This window comes from Symphodus melops (genome assembly GCF_947650265.1).
Source record: "Symphodus melops genome assembly, chromosome: 7".
Lineage (NCBI taxonomy): Eukaryota > Metazoa > Chordata > Actinopteri > Labriformes > Labridae > Symphodus > Symphodus melops.
The window spans coordinates 4729243-4742926 of record NC_136697.1 but is presented as its reverse complement, the minus strand read 5'-3'; the positions used below and the strand labels follow the sequence as shown (position 1 = coordinate 4742926).

At 44.3% G+C, this 13684-nt stretch overlaps 1 protein-coding gene across 6 annotated transcripts in view; it reads left to right on the top strand.

Annotated features, from left to right (window-relative positions):
- The window catches only part of LOC306826563 (uncharacterized protein), an 86803-nt gene extending 74514 nt beyond the window's left edge, over positions 1–12289 (top strand). For 5 of the 6 annotated variants that reach the window (XM_079347950.1, XM_079347951.1, XM_079347948.1 and 2 more), the window contains 5 exons: positions 2613–2705; positions 3876–3957; positions 4032–4141; positions 4432–4621; positions 6294–12289. In XM_079347950.1, the coding sequence (XP_079204076.1) occupies positions 2613–2705; positions 3876–3957; positions 4032–4141; positions 4432–4621; positions 6294–6298 (480 nt within the window). In that variant the 3' untranslated portion in view covers positions 6299–12289. The remainder of the gene's footprint in view (positions 1–2612; positions 2706–3875; positions 3958–4031; positions 4142–4431; positions 4622–6293) is intronic. The other variant, XM_079347949.1, reaches the window with a different exon arrangement.
- Positions 12290–13684: the final 1395 nt, after the last annotated feature.

Genomic DNA, 13684 nt, shown 5'->3' with positions numbered 1-13684 from the left:
TTTCTAATAAGCTCCAGCAGCAGAAAGCTGCTCAAACTAGGATCAATGTTGGAGATGCTTTTGAAACATGGAGAGAGGTTAGAACGCAGAAAGCTTTACAGACCCATGCAGAGCTGGCTAAACACTGAAGATACAGTGTCCACCACATGCAGAGCTGGCTAAACACTGAAGATACAGTGTCCACCACATGCTGACCTGCATGAGCGTCCACTCTAGAGAGGAGTTGGCAGGGAGGGACAGCACACTACAAATCTGTAGTATGTAAACATCAAATATTACAGACAGTGTCCACATGGTTACAAAAGCAACTCAGACCTGAATGACCTGAGTAGTCTCTCTCTGGTAATGTAAGTCTGGTTGCATTACAAAAAAAACAAAAAAGGTCATTTTAGCCCTTTGTTCAGCGTCCTGCAGCTTCCCTTTAACTCTCCGAAAAGAAGGCAGCATGGTGAAGCAAAGACACAGGTATACATAACTCAATAAGGATGTTTACAATGTGAAATCCGAACGAAAGGGAAACCATAGATTCTGTGTGTGTGTGTGTGCGTGCTCTTAGTGAGTCATCCTTTGCGGGTGCCACCTGCGTCATTCCACCATATTCATCCTAGAGACAGAGACTAAGAGAGGGGGGGGGGGTGAAGACACCTTAGATTTTTTTTTTTTTTTTTTTTTGTTTGCAGGGAACATGAAACTGCTATCACAACAAGATGAACAAAAGCTTGTGGTCGTCATCATGCCGTCGTGGGTTGGGGGGGAGAGGTGGGATGATTGATGGGAGCTTGTCTGATGAAAGCACACATGCTCCTAATTAACTGAGCTATTAAAACAGCCACCATGGTGAGATTAGAGGGAGTCAGACTGTCCACATGTTTATGGTAGGTCAGTGACGCATGCTGCCTGTCACCATGCATTACCTTAATTGGAAGCCAGCTAAAAACTGATGCTAATGCTAATGCTAGTTGTCCAGTGACTGATTTCAGTGAACTAAGGCTGATTGGAGAAAAGCACTTTAAAGATTGCAGTTTGATAACATCGCTGAGACAGAATAACGCTGTCATCCTCTGCCTTTGTACTCACACATTGCATCCCCACAGACAGAGATACGGCGTGTGAACACACAGCAGGAGGTCCTCACACACACACACACACACACACACACAGAGCGCTATTCCACGTTAAACATCCCCCCTCCTCTAACTAACCAGCGCGGTGGAGCGGAGGGGTAACGACTTTGCCCAACCTGCACATCGGGCGTGAGGCGTAACGAGGGGCGTATCATGCTTCAGACGGCGGGATGTAAAGTGCTTGTGTATGTCCCTAAATTACTGTAGCTGGAGAAAAAAAAGGTTGGTGTCTTGAATATAATCAGGAGTACAAACACAAAGGATCTCTGACACTGTAATTTCAAGAAGCTAATCTTGAGGAGACGAGGAGAGGGTGTCTCCTGTTAGTCTGCCTCATGTCCAGTCTCTGCAATCAAACTGATGAACTGCAGCGTGCGAGCACTCAAATGCTTCCTTTAGACACTCCTGTATCTTGGGACCAGCTGACGTAGGAATCTGGACACAGATAATAAAAACCTGCTCAGATACCCAACAGGCACTGATTCACATGTACCCTCTTTACAGTGACAAGGCTGAACTGCAAGTCATTTTAACCCTACCCGTCACTTCATCTGCACTTTGTGTTTTTGGTAGATGTAGTTGATCAGCTGACTTTATTCGTGAAGTCACTGATTGATGTTTTGTCGTTTTGTGTTTTATCCTTTTCTTGCTCTTTTAGTGTCGTTTTGATTAAAAAAAAAAAAAAAACGACTCATGGCAAAAGGTCTTCTTGCCCTGGACCAAGTTGATTTGTGAATGTGTAACATTTAAAGAGTATCTCTCCCTCGAGCATCCTTCGTTTGTCTGTTCGAACTGTAGGACTGGTGGCAGGGCAGAACAACATGCTGTTTGTCATGGCAGCGTCCACCTGGAACATCTTCTGTCTTTCATTCTTCAGTAACATTCATGCGCAGTCGCTTTCTCTGAATAGAGCAGCATGAGTTAACACCAATCACTGACCTGTAATGTGTAGTACCGTGTTGCATGTGCTCTCTCTCCTCCTCCTCCTCCTCCTCCTCCTCCTCCTCCTCCGGTGTTTGTCCTGTGCTTGATCAGTTTGGTGTTTATGGAAGCGCTCTGTTGTTAATCACTTAGTTTCCTCATCTTATACTTGTACTCCTGCATTCATTTTTTTATTTTTTGTACTAGAACTTACAAACGTTTTCCAGAAGAATCTCGTCCGTTGCATATTATATCCATAAGCCATCAAACAGTGCCATGTTTTGAGTAATCACATACTGCAGACAGTCACTCAACTTGTGTGAAGAGGAATCGTTTGATTTGAATGACAGAATCTCTTCCATACTTGCAGAGCAGAGCTACTCTTGTTTCCTGTTACCTGAAGCTGCCAGCTGATCCGCTCTTCTCTGCTGCTCTTGTCTGTCCGCTTGTCATTCCTTTTCTTTATATTTTCCCCCTTTTTTTTTTCCTCCTTTCATTTCCCTCTCTATCTCCTCACTTCCTTGCTTGTCTCTGTGTGTTTTCGTGTGTCTGCCTGCTTGTCTTTAGGTTCAGATAGTGCACAAAAAGCTGGACTTCAGCCATGTCACGTCTCGCTGTGGCTCCAAGGACAATATCAAACATGTCCCTGGAGGTGGCAAAGTAAGTACTGCTGGAGCTGGAGGCAGACTCTGCTAGGGTGGTTGCATATACAACTTCATGCCAATTCAGCTTAAAGACATGTTTGCTTTAAAGGGGTGAATAAGGGTGTGTGGGTGCATGATCAACCTCTAACATTGGGCTGTAAATACATCCAAAGATGTGAAGCTTCCATCATAGTGACGTGAGGACAAACCAACATTACACACACACACACACACACACACACACACACACACACACACACACGCACACACAGCCCTCGTGTAAGAGCGGGCAAAATGTTTCCTTGAATATCAAACATTTCAAGGTTGATGATTTGGAGAGTATCTAAGATCAGCATGTTCTCGGCTCCCTCTGTTTGCTGCTGCGATTGATTTCAAGCTTAAGTGAACAGATTAGAGGTCGCTCTGCCCACCCTTCCAGATGTTTTCACCAGCTGCTCCAAACACCTGCTGCACTATCAAACTCTGTCTCTGCCGCTGCTTTCACAATCACAACTTCGCTGCCTATGATCGATTGAACGAAAGATAAGTCCTGTTATCTAATATGAACACGTTTCACAACAATCAGCAGAGATTCTCTTTTAATACTGTAGATACCTGGCATTTCTGCAGAGGCAGTCAGAGCCTCTGTTTGCTCTGACGCTCACTGTTCGTGCTCCTGTATGTTATCAAAGATGTCAGTGTCACACACTGGCCTGGTCGCTAACCAGCTCTTTAAACCCGTCATAACAGCAGCCGTCAGACTAATTAGGATTCCTCCTGGTGATCCTGAGCACATCACTGTCGTGATGTGACGATAGTTTAATAACTGCCTTCTCCCATCCTCACAATTTAGCTTGTCTTGATTTATTTGATTTGCTGTAAATCCGGTTAGGAGCTCATTTACTCGCCTAAATTTTTTTTTTTTTTTTTTTTTAAAGCGCCTCGATAACAACAGCACGTCAACGTAGGGAGTAAGGCACTGTTACACTGTCCTGCATTTGCTGTGTTTTATCCATTCTTCCTGGTGTTGCATTGCTTTGCATAGAAGCTAAACTGTGTACCTGTCGTCGAGCGGCAACACGTCTAGAAAAGTCTATTTATAAATGCTCCAGGTGCATGGTGGGATGGAAGTGCAGCTGCACTGTGGAGGATGAGGGCTCTTAATGAGTGTGGATCTCTCCCTCAGGTGCAGATCCTGAATAAGAAGGTTGATTTGAGCAAGGTGACGTCCAAATGTGGCTCCAAGGACAACATGAAGTATAAGCCAGGTCGGTCTCTTTTTCTGTTGCTGTTTCCGCGTCTTGGTTTCAGTATCACGTCACAGCTGTGTGTTTGGCCTCAGGTGGAGGGGATGTGAAGATTGAGTCTCACAAGTTAAACATTAAAGCCAAGTCAAAGGTTGGATCCATGGACAACATTGGGCCAGGAAACGGACAGACCAACGGACACAAGGTCAGACTTCATGATTTATCCTGACAGACGGCTCGCTTCCCTACTACTGCTGACTCATTGTGCTTTTACCGCCAAATACCACTAGATGGTGTGGTAGCATGAGGTATTACTCTCTAAAAGAGAAGCATAACCTGTGTGTGTGTGTGTGTGTGTGTGTGTGTGTGTGTGTGTGTGTGTGTGTGTGTGTGTGTGTGTGTGTGTGTGTGTGTGTGTGTGTGTGTGTGTGTGTGTGTGTGTGTGTGTGTGTGTGTGTGTGTGTCATGCCCTTGCGTGTCTATATTTGGAAACAGGAGGAGAAAACAGAGAAGACATCTTCACCCCCGAGTGGCGCTCCAACAACAGGACCAGCAGGCGTTGCCAAGGCAACCGCACCAGGAGGTGTTTCGAAGGAGAACGGGGTGAAGGAGGCTGCGACTAATCCTTTCGGGGGAGACGGACTGAGGGAGCCCCTTAGCTTAGACAAACGCATCACTGAGACAAGTACGTACAAAGACACTGAATGCTCGTCTGTGATTGGAGCAGAGTAACCCTCCCTTAGGGACTGTTTGTTTTGCTCATCAGCAGTTTAGCAGATAACAGAGGCGCGTTCACCGCCTAAATATTGAAGGTAATTTTAAACATTTCAGACGATAAAGCTCTAGAGGGTTTCTTATTTAAAGTCAGTGGTTTCGATGTGCTCAAACAAACAAACAAACATGCTGCTTGTAGGTTTTATAAACTGTAATTTAACCTCACAGTTTACACTCAAGCTCTCTCATCAGCTGAATGAGAATATTGATGACATGTTAGAAGCTCCAACGTAACATTGGAGAATTTGAACGTTTAGTTTTGCAGATGACAAAGCAACACAGAAGCTCTTGTCAGAGTCCACAGTGGGTTTGAAGCGCGACACAGTGGGAGCTCCTCATCCACACACGGTCACACAGCTCGAACCACCTCTGTCACCACCTCTGAAGATGGTGCACAGGTGAAGGCAAAACGTAGCTTGAAACGACAGTCTGAATACAGATTCTGTTCAGGGCTTGATTTTTAAAATGCTTCACCTATCTTTTCAAAAGACCGTTGAAGTTGGGACGCTGGACAGCCTGGCGGCTGTGTTGAGTTGTCAGCTGTATTTCTTTTTCTTATAGTTCATGGGTTCAAATCTGACCTCGGCCCTTTGCTGCATGTCATCCCCCTGTCACTCTTCAGTTCTCCTGTCTAATAAAACCTTCAAATATAACAAATATAGTCTTTGTACATGTGAAACATCCGCTATCACTTATCTGCCTCCAGTTTAAAAACGTTCCACATCACCACTGACTGATTTAACCTGCTCGTCTCCTTACTGAAGGATCGTGATGTGAAGGAACATTTTACAGATCATTTCATTTGAAGTGTGGAAATGATCTGAGCACATCATCCATGAAGTACTTGAGTAAAGTTACCACCGTCTGTCACTGACATTAGTGCACCTGTCCATTAGTGCGGCTGCTTGTGAATATGATGGGTTTTTTTACACTGACTCATTTTGCATAAAATGGTCCATTTAGACTCTGAATGCACGAATGCTCGTTTCAATGATTGTTTATTGCACACTGTTTGGTCTGCTGCAGGCTGAGAGGATCATTGAACCCTTTATGAGATGGTGTCGTTCTGTCATTCACTCAGGTGGATTAGATGAGAATCAGGCCCAGAGTTCTTACAATCTGCACTGCTTCACTTTGTGTAGAAATCCAAACCTTCCCATGCTCGACTCAATGTTGATGGTTATATTTAACCAACGACAGTAACGTCTGACAAAGAAAAAGCTGAGTTTGTGTGTGCATGTATGTTCCTGTGTACGTGCTCCCAGCCAGCTGTCTGCAGGAGTGAGGTGATAAAAATAGCTTTTGTTCCTAAATGTAATCACAGACCGGTCTGCAGAGCCGAGACTCGCCCCTCTGAATGGACAAGTTCATGTGTGGATCTGCAGCTGAGCTCCAGATCCCCTGAGTACAGAGGGACCACAGACTCCTGCCACCCATGTGGTTTACAAACTGGGATGGCTGAAGTGTTTCATCATGTAGCCTATAAATTCATATGAACCTGCCTGAAGCAGTTTTATTAGTTTCCCATCCTGACGCTGCATCATTTTTGACCAGTTTCCTGACTTCCTGTTTCCCCTCCACAGATTGAGTCTCAGTGACATGTAGATTTGGGTGGGACCGGCATGATCCTCGCCGACCTGCCAATCAACCGACCGACCAACCTACCACGGCGCAGTCACTTTCCTCTGGCCCCGCCCTTCATCTCGCCCACCGCAGCACCGAACTGACCGACCGCCTCTCAGTGTTTCTCTGGGGTCCACCTACAAGCTTCCTGCTACCAACCCTGACCTTTGACCTCTAGACGCCACTCTGTTAACCAGTGGCTCTGCCCACAACAGAGAAGAGCACTCGGTGTCTTTGTCCGTGTGTCTCTGTGCAGGGTTCAAGTATTTTCTCCACTCATATAATTCCCCAACAGACAGCTCAGCTAAATAATCACTCAAATTAAAATGACTGCACAGAATTATTCTGATCCACTTTTTTCTCCCTCGCTTATCCCTAAAGCATAGCATCCTTCTCCTGTGGTTTACTGATGTCATGATTCTCACAAGCAGCAGTAAAATGTGTAGGGACAGGCGTAGAGAAGCTCTTATTGGAAAGTGCAGAGAAAGATCAGAAGTATGGAAACAGAGTAAATCGGTGCAGAAGTTTTCTTTTTACAAAGGTCCAGTGTTAGTAAAGAGGTCATCGCTGACAGTGTTTACTAGGAAACGTTCAGGCTCGACATTATCGTCGTCAAAAAAGTCCGAGGTTGGGTGACGTGGGAGCTCTGTTGCCTGTTTGGTCATTTTTGGCACTTTCACGCTCCAGTGTTTGACCTTCAAGAGACAAACTCGAGCTGAAAAGGGAAATATTAAAACCCCCTTTAAAAGCCACTTACAGTAAATGCTTCCTGCGGCACCATTGGACTCTAATACAAAGTAACAACAGCTGACCCATGAGGTCACTCCAGGACTGAAATGGCCAACAACATAATTTACATTAGATGTATGCATACAAGCTAACATGCAATGTTTGCATGAAGTCAAGAACTTTGACACATTCATTTTGACTTTTGACCTAAAGCGAGTAATCGTAGCTCCTCTGAGTTATCGAAGGAACAAGTAGGAAGCTGTCACGGCTCGTACGCTGCGTCACATGATCCACCTCTGATTAAATAAGAACCGCTCAACATAAGAGAACAAAACGGTTAGCTAAGGTCCAACCGAGCATGCTAACTGTCACTTAGCAGGTTTGGCAGCTCGTTGAAGTTTTTCCTCTCTTGAAAAGGTAGAACTCATTTACAGTCCTGTGAACTAAAGGTCTAAAAGGAAAGAGACGGCAAAGTACGAGGAGACTGGAAGAAGCTCAGAGAGCTGCAGCACGTGATCTCTTCTTCTTCAGTGATTTTATAACCAGTCTGTCATTAGTCCCAGTATCCTTGTCTTCGGCTAAAATCGCTGCAGGAAGTTTGAAAAGACATCAAAAAGGCACTTTAATGCAAAGACTCATTTCAGCCTCTTCAGTCTATCACTACTCTTTATATCAGGACCAACTCTGCATGCACGGCGTGTAGTGTCGTCATACGGAGTTTCAGCGTAGGATCACAGTCCTCATGCTCGATAACAACATGACTAATCACTCGATCTGGACCCTTGCACCCTTACAGTATGCGAGCCCGGCAGAGAGACGGCAGACGGACACACACGCGGTGCTCTTCTTCTCTCTTGTGACACTTCACTTCTTGGTCATGTGGTTCACCCCAGCGAAGAGAGGGCGGGGCTGTAAGAGCTTCACCCTCTTTTAAGTCCTCCCTCGAGTCAGTGCGTCAGAATCCTCCGTGGGAGACCTGCTGACTCTCTTCACACACAAACACATTAACACAGAAGCACAGATCTATAATATATATATACAGTATATATATACAGGAAAGCACACACACATGCTTGTTAGTGTGCATGCACACACACACACACACACACACAGACACAGACACACACACTAACACCAGTCAGCTCTTCATGGCTTCGTTTCTCCGTCCTGGAAGGAAACCGCCTCTTTCTCGTGTTTTCGGTGGTTTTTCTGCTGATATTGTTAAAAACAACGATGAGCTGTGTCGGTGTGTTCCTCCTCTCATAGTCATCGTCACACATTTTCATCATCGCTCGCCTTCATCCTGCCTCTTTCTTATCTACTCCCTCTGTCTCTCTTTATCTCCAACTTTGTGACAGCAATACAGTGAGTGTAGTCGGCCCAGCAGACAGATTTCATACGGATAGAGAAAGACAGACGGAGGCGGAGAGCGACCACGGGAGTTGACGGGTAGTTAAGAGACGAGGGGGTTTACTTGCGGGAGAAACTGTAAGTTTAATGGATTAATGTTACATTCATGGCAAGTGTGAAGTCGGCATTATTAGCAGCTTTTTAGTGATTGGTTGATTTCTTGACTCGTGACTGTGTGGTCGATTGAACTGAGGGGTTTTTTCCACGCCACGTAAGGTGACTACGGCGCGGTAACAGTAGTTTCTAGTGTCTCGAGTGTTTGACTCAACATCTGTAGTGTAAATAGACGCATTATAAATGCACTGTTTCCTCTTTTTTCTGTTCTTTATAGACTATAACTTGATATACAAAAATCATTGGAATTCTAAAGGTTCAAAATGTATTTAAAATAAAATGAGTAAAGTTACTTCACTGGAGTACATGAACTGCGTAGCCAGGAAATGCCATGAATGCAGCAATATGTCAGCAAGGCAGAAGCACCAACGGCGAAGGAACAATTCGAAAACAAGGTTGGCAGTACACTGGAAATCTACAGCGATGGTTAATCAGTGCGTTTTAATCCGCTTTCACAGACGTTCAACATCTTCAGCGATCGATCGAGAAGATTTTTTTTTTTTTTTTTTTTCCCAACCTGTTTGTATTGATTTAGAAAGCCAGCTTAGTACACCGACTCTGATTTACTGGCCAGGAGCGCTGTCGCGTGTCACTCTCGTAGAATACGTAAAAGCAGACAATGTAATGGAGAAGGTCATATCTACTCACTGTAATTCTATGCATTTTGCATCGCTGGTCTGAAGGTCTTCACTGAAACGATGAAGGATTAGTGACGTGTTTGTGACTTTTTGCCGTAGTTGTCAGATGTGTGAAGTGTTACTACTGCATCCATCCTGTAGAGAGCGCTGTTAGCCTCTGGAACACTGATAGTCTGAGACTTAACAAAGGCTTGCTGAGAAACATCCCCACTAGACGCCTCAGTAGAGTTACGTATAATGTTCTCATTCACACAAGCTTTGGTGTATTATATTATTGTGTCTGGATTACTTAGTGGTATCTAAATCATATGAATAATGTACAGCTCCCCTTCGAACTCTCAAGTCTTTGTGCACCTTGAACACAGTCTTGTTCCCTTCTCGACGCACCGACGTGATTCTAAAAGCTGCTTTACTGTATATGGGTCCAACATTGTCAGCTGTGTACTGTAAACGTGTGCTTCTGGGGGCTAAACAGTCTTGGTAGCTAGAATAAGTTATTATAATCAACAAGGCGATGATCAAGCGTTCAATAAAAACTCGACTACTTAAAATGCCACATAAGAATATTGATTATTGTCCTGTTTTTCCCAATCATTCCCATGAGAGTTGCCTGACTTATGTGAAACATGACGCGTGTGGATCATATGCAACGACGATGATGTGAATCTTTCTTTGGGGGGAAAGAAGAACAAAGGGTTGAAAGCACTTTGAAAATAGTAGACAGTCGTCTGTATGAAGTAGGAAGGAGTGGTAGTCTTAACGTTTGTTGGAAGGAGCGCGGTGTGTTACCATGTGAAGGGATGATGGGAGGTCGCGTGTCCCTTCACCGGGGTCGGCTTCGAGGATTCATTCTAGTGGAGCTTTATTCATCAGTGTTGTTCTGTTGGCTCTGATGTTTTAACACTCTCCAGTCTGCCCTCATGTGGTTTCTCTCAACATTCACTGGTTATTACTGTTTGACCACGCTGCAAAGTCACACTCCGGCCCGGCTGGGCGGGTTTCTGTCTCCCATTAGAAAAAAAGAACTGCAAACTGTAAAACGGACTCACGGTTGAGTCAAACGTGTGAAAGTGGGTGATGTTAGCCGGACAGCTAACAGGTGTTTTGAAAGGGATGTTTTTGAATCTGTTTTACAGTTCATGAATTTAAAACACTTCCAGTTTAGGGTCATCACTTAGACTCAGGTGCAGTTTTGACTCCCGCACACCGTCACTACGAGACCAACACGTTGTACGATCAGAACGTGAGCGGGAGCCTTTCTAATTGTCGTTAATGTTTGACCCTCCTCAGACGCACCTGCCACACATTCAGGTGGGCAGAGATCTTTTTCAGCGTGACTCACACACAACCATTTTATTCACACTTATAGAGAGCAATGAAATCTGCAATTTAAAATTGATTGATTAAATTTACTTAAACACATGTCTCTGACTTTAGAGATGACTGTGTGTGGTTTAGGAAAGACTGTTATCACTTTTTAGCCGGAAAAAAGGGAAGCAATACGAAATGCAAAATCAATCTGCATCAAACAGAAATCCGTCAATCTCGATGCATAAAAAGATTTGTTGTGACTTTGTAATGACAGGTGATGTGATCTGACTCACCTGCTGCCTCATCCCTGAGCAGCAGCCTGTTGGACAAAGAGTAAGAACCAGACTCACTCACCCCCGTAATAGTGCTTGATTTACCCTCCTCCTTTCACCAGTACCTGACCAGCCCTTGTATATAGTCCCACCATGTTTTTATCACCCCAGAAGTATCTCGAATAAATAATAATAGAACAAAAAAAAAGACAAAAAAACCTGACTTCCTAACAGGGTGTTGTGGATGTTGACAGATGAGCTTTGGCGTTCATGAACCTGTTACGTTTAAGATCAATAATGGTATTATTATAGGGTTGATAGGAAAAGAAAGGAAAAGTGTACTTTTTCTTTTTTCAGTCTGCCTTTTTCCCTCCAAGAAAAGGGCTCCTGAAGTTTCAAGAATGTTTTTAAAATGTATTAAAGATGCTAGATTATGAATACATGTACGAGGTTTGTCTCTGTTCTGTTTTTGGAAGATAGGTCACACATGGAAACACTGTTTACCGGATTCAAAGTGACGGGCAGGAAGGGGGAGACGGTGTGTGTCGTGTTTGCTGTATACGGTCAGATATGTGACTGAAGTGGGGCATCGCACAAACTTGGAATCAGAAAAAATTAAAGAAGCGGTTCTGAAATAGTCGGCAGCCATTTATAAAACGTCAAAATCAAAATCTGATTGGCTTTCAATGTCTGTTTGAAATGCACTACTGTACATGTTACACAAGACACACACAGGTCAGAACCTTTCTCCCGCCTACTCACCACTCCTCCCCCCCTCCCCGGCAAACTAACCGGCCTTCGTTTTGGCATGTGGTAGAAAATACCGTTCTGTATTAGACCGCTCCTTTATAGACACCTTGACGTATCTACCAACACAGGACTGAAAAAAGGGACGTTTTGGAGCAAATTCTCTTCTCAGTGTCCGTTACAAAGCCAATAATGGAAGAAGTGTTTAAAGTTACACTATTGAAAAAACATTCATATAAAGAGAGAGATTCAAATAAAGTGTTGGTAGATACGCAGCCGGAGCCCCTAACTATGTCTCCCACCTACAGAGGCCTGTAAGAATCACAGCACCGAAAAGTAGCACTGTGCAACGATCAGATGGTGGTCCAGTGAGAGTAATCAAGGACTGTGTTTGTCATGCTTACTGTACTTTAGTCAGGGGTGTCGTCTACATGCCCACAGCTGACTTTACAAATTGATAACAAACAAGCAGAAGAGTGTACTTTTCAGTCCTGTGCAGTGGATCCACTGTAGTGTGTGCTGTATTACGCAGTAGGGCACAACACCATAGCAAGAGCATGCAGAAGACAAGGAACAATCTGCTGGTTGTTAGAGGCATCTGCCCTTTTAGATAGAGCTCATCTCCCCCCTTCAATTCTGAATATTTGGTATGAAAGAGATGTTCATTGTGATTCATTGTTAACCAGTGATGTGAATATTAATCATAAAATAAAAAGATGAGCAAAATACCTCACAGTTCCAGAGTGGCGTCATTTCTTCCTCATGAATGCACATTATACACTTCCACTCCTTTAACCGAGGATTTATTGTACACTGTTTTACAACGGGTACCTGAAGTAAACACTCAGTATTTTAGTCTTGAAGGTCACATAATATGCAAAAACGTGTCTCTCTAAGGGTTGTCAAGTACATTCCTCCCATCACCATTGTTTTGTACAAGTTGTACCACCACACTTCAAAGGGGCCGGACAGTCCCAGAACCACCCCCCTTAATCCCAGTTCTCACTGCCTACACCCACAGCTTCTTTATCATATCTACTTACACCACATGGTCATCGCTGCCCAAACAGTGTTGCCACTTTCAACAGGTCGAGGCTCCGTATCATGCAAGCTCCTGGTAGCGACAAAGCTTATACTACATTATAATATGAGGGGTCATAAATATGCAGGCTCTCACAAATACTGTATGTCTGTGAACCTCTTGACAGAGGTTTTAATGATGCACACACGTGGGACCTCCCTCTTTCTGTTATCGACTGTTCTGACTGGCTGTGGTTGCTAGGCTAACTTTGTTAGCTGGGATTAGTCACATCGTCGAAAGATATAAAAACAAACACATCTTGGGCGGTAAATGCAGAACCACTGAGGGACTGAGCTCGAGCACTTTCGTAACCTGCCGACTACTCAAAGCGCACACCTACACGTTCACACAGTGAAGGTCGAGGCAGAAGTAACCAATCCCCTTCACACACTTTCAGACGCCACTGACAAAGCAGCGGGAGCAACTTGGGGTTAAGTGTCCTGGCCAAGGAGACACTGGACACGGCTGCAGGAGCTGGGGACCCTCTGACAGACTCAACCAACTGAGCTGTGGCTCATAATGATGGAAGATGGGGGTCAGCGGAGTGAGAGACAAGTGGTACATGGCTGCCAGCCTGCCAGAGGCCTCGGCAGATATTGATGAACTCATGGTGCCATGATAAAAATGAAGCCCAAACATCTCTGGATAACTGGAATGAAACAAACGACAGGGACGTGAGAGGTGCCACCCTGTGTCAGGAGAAGGCACTGAAGTTACACTGAGAGATGAAAATGTCCCGGTCTGACATTCTCTCCAAAAAGCTTTTTTTTTTAATGTCTAAAAATGTGAAATAATTGTTTTTAAATTTGAGCTCTTTAGACAAGTTTAGTGTTTAAAAGTAAAGTTAAACTGATGTGATTTAATAGATTTTTTGTGTGCTAATTAGTAAACATGCACAGTATGATGCAACATAGCGTCATTAGCTCAGCGGTATGTGCTGTATCTGCAGGCCAGTTGTAATTTGCGTCGACCCTTGTGTGTGCCTTGTGGCGTGGCGTTTAATTCTTGAGCACAAAGATAACCTGTGAAATGCTTGCTGTCTTCACAGC